Below are 26848 nucleotides of genomic sequence, written 5' to 3' on the forward strand. Positions count from 1 at the left end.
CAATCTGTCTTGTTTCATCCTTCTTGGTATACAGATAAAGAAAAATAAAATCGCTACAATGAAAACAAAAGTTCTTCAGTGCCTCTAATACATCTTCCGAATCAGTGTGTCTGACCTTTTCCTAAGACTTTAACCATCACAAGGAAACCAGTGGGGAAGGAGTCATGTGCTGACTGAGTAGTTAAAGGGCAGGAGAATTCACTGGTGTGAGAAGGGATTAGTGAGAGCTGGAAGAGAGGACCAGCCCCTGCCAGCGTGAGTGATCTGGCTTGGGATTTGCTGTCTGGCAGAAAACCACATGCAATTAACAGCTGGCATCAGGGGAAAAGCGGACATCCAACACTAGCTCTGAAGGAGATCAGCCGAGAAACCTTCCAGGAGTTGATGGTACTGGTGAGTCGCTCTGTGGTGGGTGTACTCTGGCCAAAGCTCTATGAGGATGAAGGAGACTTGCTTACAATAAACCTGTTCTCCATTCTCCTTCCATATCCGTGGTTAAATATCATTAAGGTAGTCACCTGCTAGTGGATACTTTTGGTAAATGACATCTAGGAAAAGTCTTTTTAGACTAGACTGATTTTTTCTGGTTAAGTATGTGTCTGCACATGGATCTGTGCATGAGAGCAGGTGCCCATGAAGGGCAGAGGTGAATTCCCTAGAGTTTCAGTTACAAGAAGTTGGGAGCAATCTGATGTGGGTGCAAGACTCTGAACTCAATTCCTCTGTCAGAGCAGTATATGGTCTTTATCGCTAAGCCATCTCCCCAGCCCTATTGTTATGGCTAGAAATGTTGAATAAGAAAACTCAAATACCAGGACAGTGGATTCTGTGATCTAGACCTGATGCCTGCCAGATATTTAAAGGTGAATAATTGTTTTTCCTTTTGTTTAGAAATGTCGTTTCACATGAAAGGATTCCATTCAGGAGTGGGTTGACAGAGTACTCAAAAGAACTTTTGCAACTCTGTTTTGCTTCTTTTTTTTTTTCAGCTGTATTTTCATCTCAGTACCCCTCTTCTCCAGCAAAGAGCAGCATACTAGACCTGTGTCCTGCACTCTTGATTCTACAGGAATGAAATCTTACAACGTCCTCCTCCTAGCCTCTCTCTTCCTTTCCCTGATGCTGCTTTGTCCTGTCTGGGCTCAGTTTCCACGAGAATGCGCCAATATTGAGGCTCTGAGAAGTGGGGTGTGTTGCCCAGACCTGTTTCCTTCCTCTGGACCAGGGACTGACCCCTGTGGCTCATCATCAGGAAGGGGCAGGTGTGTGGCTGTGACCGCAGACTCCCGACCCCACAGCCGCCATTATCCCCATGATGGTAGAGATGACCGGGAAGGCTGGCCTCTGAGGTTCTTCAATAGGACATGTCAGTGCAATGGTAATTTCTCAGGACACAACTGTGGGGCTTGTCGTCCTGGGTGGAGAGGAGCTGCATGCAACCAGAAAATTCTCACAGGTGAGTGGAAAGGCTATGGAGGCAGTTTCACTGAGTTAGACTCAAGGCTGTGTGAATCCTGAATCACAGTAAGTCTGAAGTCACCTTAAATCCTAGAGTTCCGCCCACTTTTCCCAGTTGAGCAAACCAAAGCTTAGAAAGTTGAAGAGATGGGTCTGGTATAGAGGCTTGGGACTGAAACCCACACCTTTTAACTAATAGTATTTCCATAAGTCTGGAAAGATGGCTTTGTGGATAGTAAAAGTATTTGCTGCCTCAGAAAGAAAACCTCATTTCAGATCCCCAGCACCTACTTAGGAAACTGGGTGTGGCCCCTTGTAACTGTATTAAGGATGGGAGAAAGGTGAATCTCTGGAGCTTTAAAGCCAAAAAGTGATGAACTCCTGTGAGAGACCCTGTCTCAAGAAAATGAGGTACAGAATGATAGAGGACACCTGACACTCTCCTCTGATGTTCACATACATGCATTTGTCCCCTCCACACACACTCAGTATTTCCTTCAAAAACACTTAGGCAGTCCCTATGTGTTAGGAACTGATTTTTGTGTGTACTAATTCTTGTACATTAGATTCAGAAAGATCAAATTCAGGGATCTGGACATTTAGCAAACAAAGCACTCCCACTGAGATCTAGCTAGCTCTAAAGACAAGAGTCTCTCCTCTCTAAGCAGCCCTGATAACTCACAATTCCTCACTGTAGTGATGGGGTTCTAGCATTTTAGATACATGAGCAGTGTGTGCTGTATTAACAGTAACAGCAATAGTACATGCTTGGTTTCCATGTGTTAGACGCCAACTGAGGGTTTCCCAGACTATCTGTCTTTTGAAGTATTGCTATCATCCAAGCCCTGGCCTAACTGATGTGTGTGTGTGTGTGTGTGTGTGTGTGTGTGTGTGTGTGCACGTGTGCATTTGTGTGTCCCCATCCTCTTCATGTCTTTGTAAGTCAGTTCTTTTTATCTAAATATCATATAACATGAAAATTAAGCTTAAAAAAAGGTGTGCCAAAAGACAGGAATTCTCTGTTTTAACCACTAGGCTATGTTTGTCTGCCTGTTTCTCTAAGACTTATGATGTTTATAAAATAGAAAATTCCACTGGTGAGGATGATACACACCTTCAATCTCAGCACTCAGGAGAGAGAGGAAGGAGGCTTTCTGAGTTTGAGGCCAGCCTGGTCTATGTAGTGAGTTCCCTGTTAGTTGGAGCTACACAGGGAAACCATGTATTGAAAAAACTAAGAAAAAAAGAAGTAGAATTTTCTCTAAAAATGCCAATAATGCACAGAAATAAATATGACAATCTTTATTTAACAATGAATGATAAATCTGCATGTAATACTGAAGAAAGCTTTTAGAAATCAAAGAGCAAATTGCTGAGACAAAGAGGGGAATGAAGAGCGATCAGTATAAACACAGATTTAATTAAGAGCATTTTTAATATACAGATTGGACATCTTTAAAATCATAATTCCAATAGTATCCAGACTGAAATTTTTGCAGCCCAACATGGTGTTCCCAGTGGAAATCTCCATACTGCTAACCTTTGTTTTAAGCACAAAATAATGAAACTGAGGTTGAAACCATCTTCAGGCCATGTGTGTAATGAGGTGTATATGAAACAAATGGATTTTACATTTAGCTTTGGACCCAATGCCTAAACTGTAATGTATAAGAAAATATTTCAAAATGTGCAAACTCCAAAGTATATCTGGTCCCAAGCATCTTGGTCATGATAATCAACCAAATAATGTACAAAAGCCCTGAACAGGTCTACATGTGGCCATTAATGGCTACTGGAGGCATAGTATGTTGTAATACGATTGTGCTAATTTTGTCTTAATCTTTTCATGCTTAAAGTCAGGAGAAATCTTCTTGACTTAAGTACAGAAGAAAAAAGCCACTTCGTCAGGGCCTTGGATATGGCGAAGCGCACAACTCACCCTCAATTTGTCATTGCCACAAGGAGGTCAGAAGACATGCTGGGACCAGATGGCAGCACACCACAATTTGAGAACATTTCCATTTACAACTACTTTGTTTGGACACACTATTATTCAGTCAAAAAAACCTTCCTTGGGGCAGGACAGGAGAGCTTTGGCGATGTGGATTTCTCTCACGAAGGACCAGCTTTCCTCACATGGCACAGGTACCATCTGCTGCAGCTGGAGCGAGACATTCAGGTACGCTGACTCGTGGTTCTGAGATCCCTACATGTAATTCACATTGTACTGAATGGCAAGACGAGCCATGGCAAAGCAATCACATGATCAGAGTGCTCTAGACTTTCAGGTAAGATCCTTCCTGCACGGACTCTTCAATAATTTATTAACTGTTGTCTTTTGTGCAGTGAAATAAAAGTAATGTTAATGATGTGGGGGGAAATGGAGACCTGTTTAGGCAACAGTTAAAAGTTTGGAAATTTTTTATAGCTTGATAACTGAACAAAAGGACTTGTGAAACAAACAATCAAACAAAAGACCAAAAACAAACCAAAACAAAAGGAAAAACCTCACTTTCGGGGTCTTCTTCCTCGTGGAATTAAGCAGTTGCCACACCTTGGGAGTGGTCTACCTGCATTTCTCACCCTTTTATCCATGCATAACCATCAAAACAGCTGATCGTTCTACAGCCTAAATTCTTTCATTTTCACAGAACTGTATTTTCTATACTCCCTACAGATTTTAGGGCTTACAGAAACCCCACTCAAAATCATCACATAACTGCAATGGATATAATGTAATGTAATGGATATAACTCTAAAGAAATAACTGATGTGTTCAAATTCTTGAAGGTAATAATCATTTCACTGTGTGTATGTGGATATATGCATATATATGTATGCATATATACTGAAACATCACTTATATACCATATTTTTCCAAAAGAATCTTGAAATGACATATCTTTAGACATGAATTTCCAATGGAAAACTAGATTTTTGAAGGGAAACATAAAGTAGACCTCAACTGAAGTGACATCAAGGGTTTTCCGTTTGGTTGGTTGCTTTGGTTTGGTTCTAAGCAGATGTACTCAAAACAAACTATTGTATCTGGTAGTGTATCATTTTATTGCCTTTTCACTAATAAACTACTTTTTGGGAGAATATTGTTAAAGGTGAACAGTTTAAGGGTTGTGAGTTTAGCTCAATGATAGAGCACTTGCCTAGTAAGCACAAGGCCTTCAATCTAATTCCAAGCTCAATATTAGTTAGTTAGCTAGCTAGCTAGCTAGTTAGTTGATTTGTTAAAGGTATGTACTAAAGGTATGTACTAAAACTGCCCAACTGAAACTATTTATTACTGGATCTCAATTATCAACTCTATAAAGTAAGTTTTTTCTCATATAAAACAACAGTCATGACTCTGTCTCAAAGTAAAACTCTTACAATTCATTGAAATTACCTAAAGACAAAAAAGAAGCCTACCTCTCCAGACTTATTTGTTAATTCACTGAGTGCTATGCTGCTATGTTAACATTTCAAGACAAAATAATGGGCAGAAGAGACAGAAATAATGTGCTACAACACAGAGTTAGAGTTGACAGGAGTTTGTGCATGTGCACCGTGAGGGTGATTGAACTGCCCATCTAGTCCTCTTGGCATCATATTTTAAAGCTCTGATTACAAGAAAGACATTTAATAGATTGTGAGTAGATAAATCTGTCATCTGTAACTGACTCTAGATCTTCATTCCCTCAAGATGTTTTCCCAATGGCTCAACAAAATGAAAGGGCAGGTGGGAAGTGTCTGAAAGCTGCAGTTCTGCATGTGTAATTTCCACCTCAGTGACTTAAATTTTTTTGCCCACAGCACAAAGCAGGCAGCATATGAGTGAGCCCAAATGCCAGCCGCCAACCACGATTGTCCTTGATTCATAATGAGCTTGAAAATTTTCACTAACTTTTGTAAAGCACAATAACAGCTTTTGTATGCATGATCCAAAACCTTGGAGATCAATAACTAAAGCTACCCTGAACAGCTCCTGACTTTCTAAAACACCCAAGGATGAGGAGATGCTTGCTAGAAGGGAGCTACAATTAAAGAGCAGAAATCGCCAGCTGCTTGAAAGACACAGAAGGCAAAAGCAGTTCCACACTAAAACTCCCCCCTCTGAAAGTAATTCCCCAGGGGTTAAAAGAAAGGCAAATGAGAGAAGCAGCGTTTTAAGGAATCCAATAAAATAAGCATGTGTCCTTGGTCTCATGCATTTTCAGTAGCATGTGAGGTGGTTTCAAAGTGGAGACTAGGTCATCGGTCTTAAGAACAATAGGCACAGAATTAATTCCTCTTCTGCTGAGCATTTCGTCTGCTAGCTTCAGGCAGATGCCTGTCTTCCTGGTTCGGCATTGCAGTGTAGGTCTCTAAACAAAACTCCTTCAGTGCTTTGCAAATCGAGTCTGTGTGAGACAAAACATGCAGTCTGTCAGCAAACCAGAATCTAACTACAATCATTCAGACCATATGATAAACAAGACCCAAAAATTGTATCACTCCCCAACTCATTCCAAAGCTGAGTTCACACGCTGCTAAGATTTCACAGTGTTTCAATCAAAAATAAGAAAGTGCAAGACATAGAAAAATCAAGGCTTGTGGTATAACCAGTAGAAACACAATTATCCGCCAATAATGAGAACTATGTTTTCCCCCCCAAAATTATTTGGAGAAATTTCTTCATGAAGTGAGTGTCATTGCTTCTACTGCCCATTTGACTTCCTGAGCTAAATTCCAAACTTTGTTCAATGAGGTCTTTGGCTCTCTGGGATCCCAGACATTATTGGCCCACTCACTGGTTCATTAGCAGGTAGAGAGCTAAAGGAATAGGACACCAGGGCCAGGCAAGCCAAGACACAGGATGGAAGCAGGAGCAGGAAGCACTAATGGATTTCTGTGATCTAGGAGATGCTGCAGGAGCCTTCTTTCTCCCTTCCTTACTGGAATTTTGCAACTGGGAAAAACATCTGTGATATCTGCACTGATGACTTGATGGGATCCAGAAGCAACTTCGATTCTACTCTTATAAGCCCCAACTCTGTCTTTTCACAATGGAGAGTGGTCTGTGAATCCTTAGAAGAGTACGATACCCTGGGAACACTTTGCAACAGTAAGAGCAAAATGACATCTACTATTCACAATTCTTTATTCTACAAGACCTGTGCTGCCTGTAAGGCCCTTCTTCAGAATGAAATCTGCTATCCCTCTTCAGAGAATCAGAGCAGGTGCACACTAAGCACCCAGGAGACTCCAGGCCATCCACAGGGTGCTCCTGGGAAACACAAAGTACTTGTGCATTTTATTGCTTTTCTTCAGCAATCCCATCAGTATATTTCTGACTTCATTTTCAAAAAAGCCTAGTGTAGATTAATCCTCTTAATATGCCCAGCACTGCTTAGCAGTCATGTGTCCTGGGTTGGAATTTCAGTGAAAATGTCTCCCAAGAAAATCTGAAATGTGTAAAACTTGTTTGGGAGTGCCTCTGGGAGCAGAACAAGAAGAGAAGCAGAGAGGGAAAAGTCTATGTTTGTTCAGCCTGAGCACTAAAACTCAAAATGGATCCCTTTCCCGGGGATGCCCTGAATAGGAAGACGTAGCAACAACAACGCCTACAGACTCACTATTCTCAACTCTCCTAAAGAAGGTGTCCACATGTCTGCCCATTGTGCCTCTGCCATGGAATATGTCTGCTCTATACCAGCCTCTTCATGAGCTTTTCATCTTTTTCCATGAAACATAGTTACCCTCCTTGTGCTACTAACCCAGTCTTAATTGTTGGGATTCTCTACTTGTCTCTTTTTCTTCTTTAAGCATTTCCGGGTATTTTTAAATACTTGGTTTTCCATATGAAAATTAGAGTTGTGATTTATTATTGCATTTGTGATACATCACTCTGTTTGTATTTTATTGCTTTAGAAGCTTAAAGAGAGAATAGCTATAAATAAATCAAAGGAACGAAGTACATTTTCCCCATTAGGAAAGCATTTTGCTGTGAGTTAATATTTTTAAAAATGTGCTAAGACATGAAAGTTTCCTTTAGAAGTCTAACACCTGAGCTATTGGTTCCACCTTGTGACAGAGGAATGAAATTGAAGGTCAGCATATCCCCACATACTAACACGTTCATCTTTCTCACCTGACTGCTAGACTTAGGGCTGGGGGATTCTAGACATTTTCTAACCATGCTGATGATTAGACACAACTCTGTGTGTGTGTGTGTGTGTGTGTGTGTGTGTGTGTGTGTGTGTTCATGTTCATGAATGAGTCTGCAGCTATACATGTATCTATGTGTATATAAGCCATAGAACACCTTCAGTTGTCGTTCGTTTGGCTTTGCCTACCTTTTTATTTTTGAGACAGTGTCTCATTGTACAGCTCCAGCTGGCCTCACTGTGTAGTCCAGGCTGGTTTCCAACTCACAGAGATCCAACTGCCAGACTACTACTGTCTCTCGAGGGCTGGAATTAACACCAGGCTCCAGGATCCACCTAACTTTCAGGGAGGCAGGGCAATGTTTCTGACTCATCAATGGCTCATGAACACACCTGTCTCCACCTGCTTGATACTGACATTGCAACTGTTCCCTAAATTATTTCATATTATTTTCTGTGGTTTCTTGGATCAAACTCAGGTCTCAAGTAGTTTACTTTTATGAGCTATCCTCCCAGCTTAGAATTAATAATTTTATAAGAGTAAATGTATAAAAATATAGCATAAGAGAAAAACATTAGAGTGGAAGTATTTCATTTTGCCATAGCTTTTCCTATCATTCAATTTAACAAGCCTCACAACATCATGAGAACTTGAAGAGTGCTTATTCTGGGTTAAGCAAATTTTGAGACTACTCACTGTGACAATTCAAAATGTAAAAATCAAACATCATATTTACTGAGCACAGTTAACAGAGCTGGAAAGATCGATCCTCAAGTATAAGCTCATGTTGCCAAGACTGACTAACTGAATTCAATTCCTAAGACCCACATGGTCACCTCTAATGTGGACACACACACACACACACACACACACACACACACACACACACACACTTTCAAAACTCAAACACAGTAAAGAATAAAGGAAAACAGCCTGTACCAATCACATAATGTGTCTCATAGAGTAAGATTCTTACTGTGTCTTGTTCAATTATTTCTTTCATCTAAGCCTGACTGAGATGTTATTCATTTCTATAGTTTCATTGACATCTTCTTCAGGAGACTGGTGCATCATGTCCCTCCATTAGCCTTTCTTTAGAGACTCCATACTTCCATTGCTATTTCCTCGTTTCCCTGAATTCAGTGGGTGGAAAGAGTGACTGACACTTGCATTCTTTCAGCTCTCATAAAACATCTGCAGTTCATCAGCTGAAAAGCACTGGGTTGTCCTTTACAGCATTTCTCAAACCTACTTTTCTCTTGGACATTCTTAACTTCTCATCGTTCTGATGTGGAAATTTTCAGGCCAATAAGTCATAGCACATTAATTGTTGAGTTGGCAGAGGTTGTACATAGGCAAACTAATATTCAAAACCACTGGGGAAAAACCTAAAATGACTCAGTTGGTAACTGTTGCTAGCCAAACCCTCAACCATGAAACTCCATGAACATGAACTTCGGTGCAGTTGCTTGCAACCGAAGTGAACAGTATTTTTCCTTCATGAGACTTATTGATGATAATTCCCCAAACAGTAATCCCCAAAATACCATCTTAAAGTCAGACTTGAGACTTAGTGGTACCTGGAGGATTTTTGAAGATAGTCTATACCCCCTAAAAGTGTGTAGGCACTGCAATCCTAATACAGTTCTAAGTTTTACTGCTGTGGTATTTAATGGTTGTTATGTTAATGTAGCAGGCAGGCAGCACTGTGCTAAGAATTCAATAGAAGACATTTGTAAATGAAGAGGAAAACAAGCTGAAGTTTTAGTGCTGTCCCTCACAAGCCAATAGATTACTTGTTTTGTCCCTATGGGGCACTCATGAGACTATCAATCACTATGGAATACTCATGAAAAGTGCTCTGAACTACTCTTACCCTGTCCCATTTACATAACGCTTGGTACTTGACTTCTTCACAATATGGATCTGGTCTACCTTCTCATCCTTCTGACAGTTAGCTCGCTCCTTGTAAGCTCTTCTCCCAAAGAGATCCCTTTTTACAGCCACAATAAAGTATGAAGCTACTCCTTGTCACCAAGAAAACACAAGGCACAGTGCCAGGAATGGTGAGAGAGTTCATGTTCTCATGAGACAAACAGAAGGAAGCTTCTGGGATTTTGCTACTTCTCCTATTAAAGACTAGTCGTTTGCAAAATCTTTCTGACTTTACCTTTGCAAATTCTTCCCCAATCATTCAGTAGTTCAGAGTTCCCTGTAAATCTACTCTTTATTTTCTCTCTGTCTTTGTGTGTGTGTATGTGTGTGTGTGTCTGTCTGTCTGTCTGTCTCTCTACAACTACCTCCCTTCTTCTCTTTCTTTACCTTTCTCCCGTATTCTATACCACGCTTTGAACAGTTTAATGATAACATTAATTGATTTTTTAAGATGGAAAACCATTAGTTGAATGAAATATGCACAATATTCCAATGAGATTTGAGGATTTTTTTTCTTATTTCTCTGAGACTTATAACAGATGGCATTCGAGTGATGTTTTATATATAAATGTGAAATATATTTTTTCAATTTTATTTCATTTTATAAAATTATTTATAACAAAATTCAGTTTCTCGTGTACTTACATTCTTGTCCTAAAGCTTGTCAGCACTCAGACCAACGTCTTTCAGCATGATTAGTTTTTCCTTCCGGTATTTTTTCTATATCGGGTTGTCTCAATTCACAGAAGTAGGATCGCATAATTTAGATAGGTTTCACAGTAAACATGTCTTTTCATATTTCTCCCATAAGGATCTATTTTTCAATGTCTTCACTGCATTAAGAGAGCAATGCTCAGACCTGTAGAAATTCTTTAACTGCGTACGTGCTTTTCCTCCCTAGGCACTGAGGGTGGTCCAATCAGGAGAAACCCAGCCGGAAATGTAGGGAGACCAGCAGTACAGCGTCTTCCTGCGCCACAGGATGTTACTCGATGCCTGGAGGTTCGTGTGTTTGACACGCCTCCTTTTTATTCCAATTCTACAAACAGTTTTCGAAACACAGTGGAAGGCAAGTAAACAAAATTGGTGTTTTGAATTAATCTAGTTAGGAGAGCAAGTTGGAGTGTCCCAAATCAGATGGCTTTGAAAAGGCTTTGAAAGCCATACCAATCACGTGGGGTCATATGAACTGGCTGTTGATTTTGATTCAGTCACAATCTGGTTCAAAAGTAAGGGGAGTACCAGACTCCATTTGACTAGAAGAGAAAAGCCATGGGGAATTATCAGTTTAAATGTCTTAAATATCTAGAGCCTCTTTAACTTTAGTGCCTGGCAGTTATCAAGCCAGCATAGGTAATAACGTTGTGTTGCTGCATTGACAGGCGACTTCCATAATCATAAAATCATTTCTTTACAAAATAAGACAAGCAGTTCTTGTATGTACCAATTACTTGACGGTCTGAAGGTCTGAATGGCTCTGGTTTCTTGGGAAGTTTTATTTAGAGTTCAACACTTTGTAACAATTTTTAAGGTCTATAACAACTTAAATAAATGTCTACTGAGGTTTAACTTGATTTTCCTCATTTCATAACAACTAAAGTAACTCGAAGCTAAGAAAATTCACAATTCAAATAGGTGCAATGACTTTCCTAAGATAACCAACAATTCTAATATTATATATCTATCTATCTATTTAGATAGATAGATATTCAAATTTCTAAGAGGATATAAGTATGCCTTATTAATTTTAAGTTTGTTACTGTTGAAATTAGGTGCACCAACCCCCTTCCTTTCCTATGATCTGAAATATGAAGACATAAATCCAAGTTATTAATACTGTGCCATTTAATCAAAATTGTATACTCTACCTATGTTCATTTAAATGGGATTAACTGACTGACAAAATTGATTCAATGTTTACTATAATATTTACTTCCTACAGATAACTAAACTGGTATCTGTAAACCTAAAGTGCTCTTTTTTTAGAGTAATATACTGTTTCTGACTCAAAAAATAGAGAATAAACATATTGAAATGAATACGTGAGGGAATGTATATTCGTGGCAGTTCAACCTAATCAGACACACTTAACTCGATCTGTAATCACAAGCCTCTAACTGCTTTCTGACCTACTTGGCATTTATCCTCGTCTGCCTAAATAGGTAGAGGTACTGTGAAAATTCCCTGAATATTTTGAAAGTAACCTTCCCAGATGTTTAAAACAGTATAGAAAAAGTAGGCAAATGGTGACACTTTAGCATCCCACAAAACTAATTCTCTAAAAATAAATATACGGGCAGTCATTGAAAAGGAAGAAGGTAGGAGAGGGTCCAGGACAGTGACAGTGGAGTTCCCAGGGGTTGCAGCCCTAACTGGAGAATTTCCACTGTCTCTGTTTCCATCAGAACAGTCTGTGCCCTGTCAAAGTTCAGCATTTTTACATTCTGACCGTTATCTTTGCAGGTCATTCTGTTAACCTAAAAGCTACATTTGAAATGCCTTGCTACCAACTCAGGACTAATGTAGTTCTGGGTATAGCAAGCAAATGTCATCAGCCATTGCTCCACAGACGCAACACTGTTACATTAAGGCAATATTGAACCTGGCAAGCTTTGACAAACTTTGTCCTAATTTAATCACTGCTGTTGACTGTCAATGTTGTCTACTATTTTCATCCTTACTTTCAAATGTAGGTTACAGCGATCCCACGGGGAAATATGACCCTGCTGTTCGAAGCCTTCATAACCTGGCCCACCTCTTCCTGAATGGGACAGGAGGACAAACCCATCTGTCTCCCAATGATCCTATTTTTGTCCTCCTGCATACTTTCACTGATGCAGTCTTTGATGAATGGCTAAGGAGATACAATGCCGGTGAGAGGCTTTCCTACATTTTCTGCATGCTTTGCAAAGAGTTTATCCTGAAGGTGTAGTTATCAATTTAAGCTAGTCCTTGACACCTACAAAATATGCTCCAAAATAAAGATACAGTAGCTCTCACATCCATCCCTTGCCAAATATGCAAAACCACCTTGAAAAGTGCAGAAGTCTTTCAATACAGTAGCCAATGAGATGACACTAGAGGTATTTATGTCATTAAAAAAAAAAGATGACTACAATGTATCCCAAGTTTTTAAATTTTCCAACAAACCTTCTCATTGCCTTTTAGAATAAATGGAAGGATGTTGCAGACTTTTTCTGGAGTTTCACAAAAGACTAAACACGACATATCCATAAGCTGCAGTTCTGTGCTCTCTTACTTTATGGCATCACAGTAATGGAAATTTGCTCAACTTGAAAAGTTAACCATTTCTATATCATGCCATAGGAAATCTCTGTTAAGTTCATTCCAATGCTTTCTTTTTTTATTATTATTATTTTAGAGACCTAATTTACTGCACTTCTACTCAGCTAAGAGAAGTGCAATGCTTTTCCAAACCATGAAACGACTTCTACTGGTTTAAACACCATAAAATGTCATACTTTGAAAATGTTCTGCATGTTAGTTTCCGTGCCTTTATCATGCACACACAGAGCTGAAGGTTGGCTCTCTGTTGCTGTATCTTTCCAGAGAGGGTATTCATGCCTCTTTATGTGTGACAGAAACCTCTGTTGCAACCTGTTCCAGACTACTAATCTATGTGTTGGTCAAAATATATTCTTCTGTCAGAAATTGCTTAAGAAACAAGTTGCCATATATAGTAGTATCTATAATTCTGGTTATCAGAAGTTCGAGGGAGAGGATTTAGAGTTCAAGGCCAGGCTGTGCTACAAAGAGAGGGACTGGCTCAAAAAAAGGAAAATCAGACAAGAAGTTTACACATAAATTCTTGCTTAACTCTCAGTGTTTTATAAATTGGTATGTACATTGGTATCCTGCATCATATTTTATGTGTATTTATATATATAACAACATTGTATCCAGAGGAACCATGCAGACAGAGATAGATACTAGATCTGGAGTGAGTTTTGGAAACCTCAAAGCCCACCCCAGTCAAACACCTCCTCCATTAAGGTCACACCTACTCCACCATGACCATGCCTCCTAACCCTCCCAATCCTACTTTTCTCAAGCAGCTCTACTCCCTGGTTGTTAAGTATGCAGATATATAAGCCTATAGGGGGCCGTTCTTATTCAAACCACCACGGTTTCTTTGAGGTAAAATAAGTAAATAATATTTTTATTTTTCCATCTGGGTATAGTAATCTAAGATTTTCAACCTCCCTAATTTTGCAACCATAATGCTCAATCCTTGATTTATAGCTTTTCTTTGGGCACTTTCTTTTTAGCAGACCCTCCACTGTTCAACTTAAAAGTTGTAAGAACAAGGCTGGTCTGTTCCAATATTATTTGTCTCTTTGGGTATGATTAAGTAGATTGTTCTTATTATAGCACTACATAAGATAGAAATAATAGATTAAGGAATTAGCAAAATCAGCTTTTGTTACATATAGGCTTTGGGGAAGTAACCAAAAATGTACAGAATATCTATGTAGCCATTCCCAATGCTGTGAATATTAGACTTCTCAAAGTAAATGGAAATGATCGCTAGTTAGAGATTTCTAGAAACTGTTAAATTCCTCCTTTCATATTCTGGTTCAAAAACAATAATTGCGCATTCCTATGAATTTGTTAAAAATTCTCCAGGTCTAATTTCAAGGACATTGATGAGCCAGAAAGCTGTGTTTTCTTCTCATTCTCCTCTGGCCTCCTCTGCTAGAGCTCTGTGCGGTTAAAGAATCCCCAGCTAGGCAGGCAGTGGGTAGACAAAGGCCTTAAATAAACAGTTCTCAGGCTGTAACTTTTTTCTGGTAGAATATGATCTTAAACAATAGAAGAAAATCAGTGCTGAAACTTTGCATGAAAATGAAAACTGACCAATCAGATACTTTCACAAGAATTCTATCTATTTCTGAATGAATGGGAAAGGATGCTGTGAAGTCATGAGATCAGCAAGAGTAAGAACTGGGGAAGAATTTCTGTAGAGTTCCACAAAGTAAAAGACTTTTTTGAAAGTCCTGGAAAGAGCCCAGGAGCAGAAAGGATGGGGTTGTTTTTCCAAAGTCTATCAAAGGTTTTAAACATTTCAGGCTCTTCCTGAGTAAGAATTTTAGAACTATGAAAGTCAGAAGTCAGAATAACAACATTGAAAATAGTATCACAGGTGGCTATCACAGGTGGCTATTACAGTGGGATGTTGCAGCATCCTGTTGTTGACATAAAACAGTGTAGTACAACACATCCAAATTCTCTCTGTTCGCTCCTACTCATGAATTTTTGTGGGTTTGATTGTTCATTGTTTTGAGTCACAGTTTCACTATATAGCCCTGGCCTGGAACTACCTATGTAAGACCGGATGGCCTCTTGCCACTACTATTCTAAATCTGAGTAACATACAATTCAATATCATTCTTCCATTACTTTAGAATTATGTATTCTTTTAAATATAGTGTTCCAGAACTCCATGCATTCTTTTCATAAGCAACAAATTTGTACATTTCCAAAATGATGACTTATTCTTGAACTAGAAAGGGATTGGAGCAATCACAAATCCTTTTCTGAATATTAATTGAGCACCTAATGTTTCCTGGATAACATTCTAAGCACCAAATATAGATCCAGAACTCAGAAGTACTGTCCTACTTGAATTTTCCTACCTACTGGTAGATACTAGATAGACAACTATAAATAAATGTAGCACAGTAGAGAGTGGAAAGTTATAGTGGGAAAATAAAATCAGAAATGAGATTAGCTAATGGAACATCATCCTAAAACAAAGGAATTTGAAGGAGCTTGATACGGCTAGAGCAGATGGGCCTTGGAAAGAGGAAATGGAAGGAAGTGGACTCTGCAGAAAAATGGGAGGACATGGTCACTGCATTACAGCCTTGGAGAAATGGGGATCTTTAGAAGGATCTTGCAGAGGGAAGTTACCTGTGACCCAATTGTGAATGCTGTTTTTGCTATGACTCCTCTGCTCATTTTAGTGAACTTTATCCCATCGCAGAAGCAAACTAAATTGAGAGTGATCAAGTAGACAAGTGAAATGCAAGTTTAAAATTGGAATTGAATTGTAAACTTCAACATAGAACTTTCACAGGTTACTAATACTACAACAGGATGTGGGACTTTGAACACTGGAAGGTGGCTTCTTTGCTCAATAGACCAATACATAGCACTGGCAGTCTCTCAATATATTTAAGTAAATATTTTATCTCTTGTAGTACATGGTAAAGCTAAAGTCAGAGAAATATGAAAGCCATCGCCATTTTGGTACCTGAATTTTTCTCAAAGTAAATGCTGAACCATTCTTTGATGACTCCACAGATACCAAGTCTCCTGCAGGAGGACACCCTTCACCTTTACTGGCCTCTCAAATGCCAGGTGTCCTCAAAGAAACAGTTAGTGCCCCTCCTAGGCACAGATCGAGCTCTGATTTGGGGGTATTCTGTTTGGTGTTTAATAGCACTCATACAAATACAGATTAACAAGAAAAGAACCTATCCTTACTTTTATTCTTAATCACAAAACCCACTAAAAGATAAATGCCTTCTCTTTAAATGGCTGATTTAGATAGAAGAAGGAAAGGAGACAGCAATGAACAGTGTTCTAGAGATCAGATTCAAATTTTAAGAACCTTTTGCTAACAGTAAAACACGAGAATAAATTTAAGACTGATTTCTCACAGATACAATTGAGGTCAAGGACAGCCGTCTGTCAAGTTTGAATTACAGACCATAATAGAGAAAGGGCAGTTCTGGTTCATCATTCACTGAAAAATATGTTTTGTGAATCTATTTAAATTAAGTTGCGTGGTTTTTAAACTGAGGACCTGAGAATCGTATACAGAAGTATAACTCACATTCTATCGAGACAAGTGCTGGAGTGCTGGTGCCACATTCTCCCTGTTCTGCAGAAACACTTGACTTGTGCCTGTACTTGATGTAAACTGTGAAAACACATTCTATGTGTTTCTTGCACATTAGCCACCTTCAGAACATAGTAACTACTCTGATATCAACCTTCTGTCTGCTAACAAGCTGCCTTTGCAATGTTTTAGATATTTCTATCTTCCCATTGGAAAATGCTCCTATTGGACATAACAGGCAATATAACATGGTACCATTCTGGCCTCCAGTTACCAACACAGAAATGTTTGTTACTGCTCCAGACAACCTGGGATATGCTTATGAACTTCAATGGCCAGGTCAGTTTTTGTCAGCATATTTTTAAGCCCCGCCCCTTGTCAGTATATTTTTACTGTGGTGTTCTCCAGAAGCAAATGTGTCATCTTGAAAGTAATGTCCACACAGTTCTGAGTTTAGTGTGTTCTATTGGATATGAAGCTCTCCCATGAATAAAAACTTGGGAATAAAAACTGAAAAGTTATCACTTAATTAGTACTCACTTTGACCCAGGACTGAAATAATTGTACAGCACTCTATCTTACTTGATCTTCATAATCTTTTCAGATGAGTATTTTATTTCTCATTCTGCAAATAAAAAAACCTCAAACCTGGGCCTGGAGAGATGGCTCAGTGGTTAAGAGCACTGACTGCTCTTCCGGAGGTCCTGAGTTCAAATCCTGGCAACCACATGGTGGCTCACAACATGGGATCTGGCGCCCTACATGCAGGCAGAACACTGTATATGTAATAAATAAATAAATCTTAAAAAAAACCCTCAAACATCAGAAATTAGTTCTAATACTGTAAAAGTTATGTTTCAAGTAAAGGAGACCATCAATTTTAAACTTAGACACCTGTGAAAGGAAAGGTAGCTGAAATATTCAAAGATTCTTTTCTGGGATTTTACAACTCAAGACTTTCAACTGTAAATTTTCCTCAACAAACAGAACCTAGAGAAGGATCAAGAATGTGGGACTTGAAAAGGCTAGACCCTAGAACTAGTAATTCTTCCAACAGCCCATTAACCCAGGGCAAGGTCTCAAGTCTTTGAACTATTATGTTAACTTTCGAATGGCAATAACATTGATCTTAATGTTGCTCAGTCACAGAAGGAATTGAGGAGTAATTTTGAGATGGCAGGTACTAGCCTCAGATAATATGGTCAACGAAAACTAAACATGAGGGTCTCTCCTACAGTGCCTTGAACAGTGCCTAAGTGTACACTGTCTATTTTTGGTGATAATTATTTTAACATTTCTTTGATTCTCATCTTATTTTTCAAATAGGTCAGGAATTTACTGTATCTGAAATCATTACCATTGCTGTAATAGCTGGGCTGTTACTTGTAGCTGCCATTTTTGGGAGTGCTTCTTGTCTGATCCGCTCTAGAAGCACCAAGAATGAAGCCAACCAGCCTCTCCTCACCGATCACTACCAACGCTATGCTGAGGAATATGAAGAACTCCCAAATCCTAATCAATCCATGGTCTGACACCTGCCTGCCTGGCCTCTCATGCAACAGGTTGGGAAGCAACCTGATTGAAACACAGCCGTCAACCGCGTTTCCTTTTGCTACCTTCTTTTCTTTTTACTATAGATGTGGTTTGGAATTAAAGCATCGCTTTCCTTTTCAGAGATGCAGATTCACAATCTTTTCAATGGGTTTTAATTATTAGTTCTATTGAAGATGACATATTGTACCAGCCTCATGATATCCGAGAGGGTAACGTGATTCTTTGTGCTATGCTGTGAAGAAGTGATGCTTTGTGTACACAGGAAAATAAGTGGTGTAAAATCTACACTTCAAATATATGATTGGCCAATCTTATAGAGTGAACATGGGATTGCATTGCCATTGCTGCTACTAATCAAAAGATTTAAAAGCAGCCAGGTTGACTGGTTAAAATAAATTACATAACACTATGAACCAATAGAACCCTGATTATCTTTCTGAAACTGGTCTCATTATTTTGCTGTCAGTATATTATTTGGCCTCAGGTGCAAGACCACAACAAAGTCACAGTCCTTGTCACACTTTGTAAAGATGAAAGCTTCATTTACTGGAACACAGCTGCTACTCTATATTTGCTACTGTGTTCCCAGCTCAGTTCTCTGGATGGGAAACTGCCCCTGCCACAGTTCACCTCCTAATTCTAATGTCTTAGAGGCCTACAAGGAAGGTATAATTCAGAGGACACAGTGTTCTGTGCATCTTATCAAACGTTGTGTTTCATTATTATTATAACAGCATTATTTCACCACTTATCAGTCGTCTGTGTATTTCAAAATAAATATAATAAAATCTTGTTTCATTGGTCCCAGGTTTTCAAAATGCTTTCTTATTTCCATCTATCTTTTGTTAAGACATCTAACTCTGTTGTCCCAGATAACCTGAAACTCTCTAACTAGATCAGGCTGGTCTAAAGTTCATAGAAATCCAACTGTCTCTGCCTCTCCCCAGTCCTGGAATTAAAGAGTTGCTCCACCTCTATATTTACCTTATATTTGAACATGATATGCATTTTTCTTCAGTTTTGTGCTATTAAACAATGTTCCAAAGATGAACTGTTCAGGCTAGTCATAACAAATATTCTAACTAAAACTGTTCAAAAGAAATAATTGTAATAATAACTGTAACCCAACAGAAAATGGCTGGTTTGATATCTCAGCTTACAATGGAGAAACAAGATTTAGTTACATTCACTAGGTGTCTTTATTTAAGCAATATTAATGCTATGTAGAGAAAATTTAGAATGGAATATATTAAACGATATAAAAAATAGTGCTTTTAAATTTTTTAAGTAGCACTATTCACTTGGTTCTCTTCAATCACACCTTACATGTTAACATATTACATATTTATAACATTTTAGAGATGCTTATAAACTTTGGTTTTATATGCTAAAAGTAATTGTCTTGCTGGAGGCTTACTGCTGAATAAGCTCAACCTTCTTTCTCTCTCTTTCTGAACTCTGGCTGTCTCATTCAACTCAGCTGCCCTGGCTCAAAGTCCTCTCCAAACTGACTGGTTCAACCTGGCTTTTCTTCTGGCTCCTTCTCTTCTGGCTCATTCTGTCTTCACCTGCAACCTGTCTCCCTCCCTCCCTCTCTCCCTCCCTCCCTCCCCCGCCCCTCTCTCTTTCTTTCACCTCTTCCTCCTCCTCCTCTTCCTCCTCCTCCTCCTCCTCTTCCTCCTCCTCCTTCTCCTTCTCATCTTCCTCTCACTCTCCTTCTCCATCTCTTCTCTTTCTCTCTCCTTCTGTCTCTTCTCTGTCTCTGACTCTACTCTACTCCCTTCTCAACTCCTTTTCTCATGTCCCCAAATAAACAATGCCTGGTACCTCAGGGATTGGAGAGGGGATGCCTCAGCATGGGCCTGCTAAGGTAACCCCACCACCACACCATACCTGGTTCTATAAAACATATTTTTGGCCTTTATAAAATATATCAACTCTATCTGCCCCTCAATTAGACATCACATTCAAACATAGGTGCTTCCTTCTATAAACGAACTTTACCTTCATTGTTTGGGAGTAAGGTGTGTACTAAGGGTGTATCGGTATTCCAGACAGATCACACAGATCTAAAATGTCTGAATATGATTCCTTGCCAAAGCAGCCATGTTGATGGATTAAAATTCCTCTACAGATGTTACTATGTAACCTAAGTTTTTAGATAAAGAATTAATGAAACTAAACACCCTCCACTTCATATTCTGGATATTTAATATTTATTCATTTGGAAACATGTGTTGTTCACATACTAAATCTCATTGACAGTTCAAGGCACTGCGAATTTTTGGGGAGAGTCATGATTGGAAAATTTAGAAGGTCAGATTTGACTTTAGCTTCAAGGAAAGCCAATGAATTTAACAAAAGCACAGAAATTTGAAAGAGCACAGGACATCCAAAAATATAAAGTAGGTCAATATGGCTACAGTGTGGCTTTGATGGAAAAAAGTAAAAAGGTCGATCAAGAGCAAAACTACCAAGGGTCCTGTATGCAATCCTGTACATTTGGGAAGTCATTCTATACAAAATGGAAAGCAGCAAGACCAGCCAGTGGTGGGAGAGTCATATATGAGATGCATCTATGCAAATGAGAACAGTGGCGAGGTCTATAAATAAGAGAGATAACTAGGGAGAGGCCAGAGAAGTGGGTATGGAGTAGTCCATGGGAAAGGGAAGTCCTGCTGAAAATATAGACATGAGTTATAAACTCACTATGGGGGAATTACACTCATTATCTTATAAATACAGTCAATTTGCTTCTCTGTTTTTCTTGCATGCTTTTATTTATTGTGCAGCTCCACAAGGAGGTCTTATGACTTATCTGGATTAGATCGCCCTTTTTCATCAAGTAATATGTTCAATTATTCATGACAAATCATATTCATCCAGTGTCGTAGAGCACTGGCATGCTTATCACTCTCTGTGTTCTCGTACAGGGCACAAAGCATAGTAAAGTCATTACACACTCGTTAGTAAGCACATTCCGCACCATTTAAAACCCATCCTTTCCTGTGGTCCTGGTTCATTTCCTGCCAGTGTCACAGCTGAACTCAGCTAGTCTCTAAGCAGAGCACATAGAAACACAAGAGTACCAGGCTGAGCAGCCAGGAACTGTGGTGCATGCCTTTAAGGCCAGCATGGATACACAATGATAACCTAGTCTGGAGGTGTGGGGGCTCAAATGTGAATGGTTCACAGTTGTTATATGTTCTATCTTTATTATCAGAAGCATATCTCAGAAATAGTGATATCTTTTTGCTCATTTTAATTTTTAAAATTGGAGGCAAGGGGGAAATTTGAGACCATTAACATAACTATTCCATGATTTGGTTATGTTTGTTCTGAGCTCAGATAAGCATGCCAGCACTTTAATGAATATTCAATTATGTTATGTTTTTTCATTCTTTACTGTGTTTAGAACAAAACTGTTATCAACCAAGCACCAAAAAATGCAGGATCAAATTGGACAGAGACCTAACATGAAATATCAAAATATTTATAAATTTTCAAAATATTGGCAAAACCACAAGCATACCTTCATAAATAAATAAAATATGATTCAAAGCATAAATGGAAATTGTAGAGTAGAAAATAAGAGCAAACAAGCTTCTTTACAAATAGTCAAAGGGTTTTAGTGTTATTTGAGTCAAATATAAGCCACTGGTGTGATTTTACAAAAGAGTAAAGTGATAGGTAACCCACAAAGGGGGCATGCAGTAGTTGTTAAGTTTTAGGGCATAGGAACAGAAATCTGTTGTGTATAAGTTCCATAGAGCGTATTAATTCAACTTTGAGTACATATTTTATGAACAACATTGAAATTAAAATGTACTACTTCATTTTTCTTATAAAAGATATAATTACTGTCCAAAGAGAAACCTGGAGGCATCCTTCAATTCCCCCATCTCACTCAGTTCTCACATCTAATTCATTAATAATTGTGTTAATATGATCATTAACTATTAACTCTTGTATGCTAAACACTAAAACCAACATTTAAGCTGACTCTCCACCAAAGGGCAATTTTACCCTGGCAGACTTTTAGCAGGGTTCAGAGATACTTTTGTTACTCCGAGTGTTACAGTAGACAGAGGCTTGCCGATGTCACTAGAAAATTTGCAGGACACAAGCAAAGGCCTGGTGGTGATCATCTTTTGAAACCTCAGTGTAAGGCTGTAAGGACAAACAAGTATTTACTGTGCCTGCCTCCATCGTTTACAATTAAGCACACACACACACTCTACATAAAAATGCATACACACACCAGTCTATTATGGCCCAACAGTTCCTTGATCCCTCTTCCCTTCGCTTTTCCCTCTTAGCATGGTGTTTTTAAAGTAGGAAGTGTAGTCGCCACCCTCAGGCATTATGTCCTATGCTCAATTCCTAGAATGTATTCATCTTTCGAGAAATTTATGAGCTTCCACATCCTCTCTTCCCAACACTCCCTGGGGATCTCTATTCAATGCGTAGTCTTTCTGAGTTGAGCTCTTTTAAAGTCCACATGTCAGTGAAATCAACTTTTCTTTCTGAATCTAAATTAACTCACTAGGTGGTATGACTCAAATTCATCCACATAACCAATGACATGGCTTCCTTCCTTTTCAAAGCTAAATAGCTCAACATATGCATACCCATTTTTATCTAATCACTTGTCATCAGGCATATATATTGTTTCCATGCCTCTGCCTTTATGAATTATGATACAGCAAGTTTGTTCAAACATCTCTTGGAGATCCTCATTTCAACTCTTGTCTACATGCCCAGAAACCAGACGCCTGGATAGTCAAGTGCCTCTTTCATCTGCACCCTCACCAGCAGCTTAGCAGATGTGAGCTGTTGTCTCTTGAGCATTCCTCTGACATTGGTGATACTGAGCAGTCTCACAGACTGTTGGCTTTTCATATTTTACAAAAATTACAGCCTCGTCCATTTTAATAGGTTTCATGTGAGTTCTACCATTGGGTCCTATGCCGTTCTTATATTTTGCATATTAATCCATCAGATATGTGATTTATAAATATTATCCCCCAATCTGTCCATGCAGTTGTTTTCTTTACTATGCAAGTTTTTTTTTCATTTCTTAACATTTACTTTTCTAAAATATGGACCAGTATGCACATGCCACACACATGAGCAAATGTCAGAGGACAATATGCATGAGTCAGATTTCTCCTTCCACAGCTTGAGTGTTCCAGAGTCTGAACTTAGGTCATCAGTCTCATGAGGTGTGCCCTTTAACCACTGAACCACCTCCCTAGCCTGTCTGTCTGTCTGTCTGTCTGTGTGCTGGAGGCTGTCTGTAGAGACCTCTGGCCTGGCCAAGCAGAAGGGTTCAAGTGAAGGGGGAACGGCATGAGCAGGGAGGGATAAGTGCCTTCATTGCTGCTGCTGCTGCTGCTGCTGCTGCTGCTGCTGCTGCTGCTGCTGCTGTGCTGCTGCTGTGCTGCTGCTGTGCTGCTGCTGTGCTGCTCTGGCAGTCTCTGTTGCTCTGAGGTGCTGCAGTGGCTCACTGAGCTGAGCCAAGCTGAGCTGAACCAGTAGGTGGGGAAGAGAAGGGTTGCTGTGCAGAACGCAGGGGAGCTTCTGGTGGCAAAAGTTTTGGGAGAGCATTCTCTTCCTAGGCAGTGTTACAGCCCCTGTGACAGATGCTCTCAGAGTACAATGTAACTCTCACACCTTTATTCCTTCGGGATAGGATCTTTTATACCATTTGGGGATAGGCTGGGTCTGACAGCCGGTGCTCCCTATTGTCTGGGCTTGAAATGCCTCATCTACATGAGGAGGGGCTTGTAGGCACTGCCACTGCATGACTGAAGGCCACAATTCTATGAGGAGCTGTGGCTACCTGACAGTGGCCTGGTGCTGAGAGCAGGTGAAGCTCCTACCATCCCTTCAGGATCCCTGTGGCTTCGAGCCTTAACTCAACCTTACCAGGCTTCCTCTCATGGTCCCCCACCTTACACCAGTCCAAGATTATCTTATTAATTTCAATTTTTCATCATTGATTTATGGTGGATGAACAGTCACTAGCCATATATGTTTGATTTTATAATTGTGGCGTTTTAAAGTTTTAGTGTGTGTGTGTGTGTGTGTGTGTGTGTGTGTGTGTGTGTGTGTGTAAAATATTTACTAATTCCTGTATGTACAAGACGTTTTCTGTGCACATAGGAAGCTGGTTTTTCTTTTCCGAGTTGGATGCTTTCTGTTTTCCCCCCACTCATTCTGTCTCAAATCTTCATTATTATGCTGACTAGAAGTGATTCCTCATGACCTCCTTGTCTCTACTGGATTATAGTTTCCCTCCTGACATGTTACCCACAAGTTTTCACTTATGGTGCTTATTACCTTGAGTTAAGTTTCCTGGTCTCTATCTACTTGACTGAGAGTTGACCTTTGTCAAGTGTTTCTCTGAATCTTTTGACATGCCATGTATTTTCCACTATGTAGACAGTCTGGCCTAGAGTTCACTATGCAGATCAGACTGACCTCCAGCTCACAGAAAACCACCTGCTTCTGCTTCTGGTTCGCAAGAGCTAGGATTAAAGCCAAGTGCTGCCATACTAGGCTAACAACTTTCATTTAATCAGTCCTTTTATTTAAAATCTATGCATCCATTAAAAATGTTGTGATTACTGTTCCCTCCTGCCCTCTATAATCTTCTCCCACTCCTTGGAGCCATCCTTTCTCAATTTCAAACATCCATGTATCTAGTTTTGCTTCTTTGTTTTGATTTGTTTGAGGTTCATGGAGTTTAACCAGTATCATCTATGCAACCATTCAGAGGTTTATCAGTGGGTACACAAGTGAAAACAATGATTGCATCTTCTCCAGAATCCTTCAGTAATCAGTACATCCTCAGGAGGTGAAAGGACTCTGTGGACACCTTTGCATCCATGACTTATTACTGCCCAGTCCAGTCTTGCTCAGACCCATTGCAGGCAGCCACTGCTGATGGGAAGCAATGACTGCGGTGTCTCTGTCATGGCTAGGAGTCATCCCACAGTCCTTCTCCCTACCTTTCAGTTCTCATATTCCTTCTGTTCCCTCTTCTACAATTGGTGAGATTCCTTGTTGTGTAGTGGTGTAAATGCTCTGTTTAGGGCTCAGTACTCAAACATTGCTTATTCTTCGCTATAAGAAGATAATTAATATTTGTATTATTTATTCTATATCGATTAAAGCTACAAAGTAATATGGTGGTACTTACTCCTTAACTAGGTAATGCCCTAAACAATCACATAGGAACCTCCTCATACTTTAAAACTTAGGCTTTATCTAGGCAGACTCTCAACTTGTTCCCCTAAGCTAACCTGACCAACTAGCTAAGATACCTTCTAGGCCTGTAGTCACACCCAACTCATTCCACATCTCCTCAGCAAAGTCTTCCTCTTTCTTCTTCCCAGAGTTCCTGTCTCCCTCCCAGGAAGTCCTACCTACCTCTACTGCCCAATCACAGACTTCAGCCTTTTATTGACCAATTTTCTTGGGGAGCAAGGTGTGTACAACAAAAGCTGTTGTTGGTGAGAACTTGCTCATTTTGGGGCAAGCAGATCTTGGGGTACAGAATTTAGCCTTTAGATACATAGCAGCATCAGAACCACTCCAACACTTAGCACCTTGGGCAGCTGTGCGTCTCTACCTCCACTGGCAATCAGTGAAAGGGAGCTTCTCTCATAGGACTGGGAGTAGATTTGTGTATAAACATAAATATTTAAACGGTAGTTTGGCTCTGTAACAATTAGCTCAGCAACAGAGTAAGTGAGAAGTAAGTTTGACAGATATGAATTCCTTCTTGTGAGTTTGGCAGGTAATTGAATGAAACAAGAAAAATATGCTAAATAGCATAACTGAACCTCAGAAGGATAAGTGCCACATGCTCTCTCTTATATGTGGACCCTGACTTCAAATCTTAAAATTTGGGTCTAATCTGCAGTAACTGTAAAGGTAAAGAAACTAAACAAGGGCCCTTTGAGTGGAAGATGTCTTAAGGAAGCAGAAGGAGCTGGAGATGATGGCAATTCCCTTAGGAAAAACAACACTATCAACTAACCCAGACCCCTCAGAGTTCCCAGAGGCTATGCCACCCAGAGAGCAAACATAGGCTGCTCCATGGCCACCTGCACATATATAGCAGATGACTGTCTTGTCTACCCTCAGTGGGAGAGGATGGACCTAACCCTGTAGAGACTGGATGCCCCAGGGAAGGGGGATGCTGGGAAGTGAGAGGTGAAGTAGGGGGTGCATGGGTAAGGGGAGCATCCTCACAAAAACTAAGAGGAGGGTTTGGGTGAAGAACTCAGGGAGGAAGGACCAGGAAGGGGGGCAACTTTTGGAATGTAAATAATGTTTTTAAAAAGAGCTCTCAAAAGTCAAAAGGCTCAGAAGAAGGCATCAGATCTCTTGGTACTGGAATTATACATGGAAGTGGGCTACCCTGTTGTTAGGTAGCCCTAACTTCTACTTTTTTAATTTAAGAATAAATATTAGTTTTGATTCTTTAGATGTTTAGCAGAATCTACCTGTTACATCATCTTGATTCAGATTTTTTTTAAGATTTATTTATTTTATGTATATGAGTACCCTGTAGCTGTTTTTCAGACACACCAGAAGAAGGCATCGGATTCCATTACAGATGGTTGTGAGCCGCCATGTAGTTGCTGGGAATTGAACTCAGGACCTCTGAAAGAGCAGTCAGTGCTCTTAACTGCTGAGCCATCTCTCCAGCCTGAATCAGACTTGTTTTTTTAAGGGTAGGCTTCATTACTGACTCAATGTGGTTGGGACATTTAGGACTTCTACATTTTTCTTGATTTAACTTTGATAAAGCATATCTTTTATCAGTTGTTCTTTTTTAATTGCAGGAGCTTATTTAAATAAAATTCATTAAACAAT

At 39.5% G+C, this 26848-nt stretch overlaps 1 protein-coding gene and 1 long non-coding RNA gene across 4 annotated transcripts in view; one reads left to right on the forward strand and one right to left on the reverse strand.

Moving 5' to 3' along the window:
• The first annotated feature begins 230 nt into the window (after window positions 1-230).
• Window positions 231-18760, forward strand: Tyrp1 (tyrosinase-related protein 1). The gene is given in 8 exon segments (NM_001106664.1): window positions 231-393; window positions 990-1456; window positions 3315-3637; window positions 6352-6556; window positions 10436-10603; window positions 12228-12407; window positions 16595-16741; window positions 17729-18760. Coding segments are annotated over 7 exon segments (1614 nt in total). The 5' UTR covers window positions 231-393; window positions 990-1071; the 3' UTR covers window positions 17935-18760.
• LOC102556039 (uncharacterized) overlaps window positions 2746-26848 on the reverse strand; it is a 35110-nt gene continuing 11007 nt past the window's right edge. Inside the window, exon 3 of one of the 3 annotated variants that reach the window (XR_015620275.1) lies at window positions 2746-5852. This is a non-coding gene — a long non-coding RNA (uncharacterized LOC102556039). The remainder of the gene's footprint in view (window positions 5853-26848) is intronic. The other 2 variants (XR_015620274.1, XR_015620276.1) reach the window with 2 other exon arrangements.

Source organism: Rattus norvegicus, chromosome 5 (genome assembly GCF_021556685.1).
Source record: "Rattus norvegicus strain SHRSP/BbbUtx chromosome 5, alternate assembly SHRSP_T2T, whole genome shotgun sequence".
In the NCBI taxonomy this organism is placed as follows: domain Eukaryota; kingdom Metazoa; phylum Chordata; class Mammalia; order Rodentia; family Muridae; genus Rattus; species Rattus norvegicus.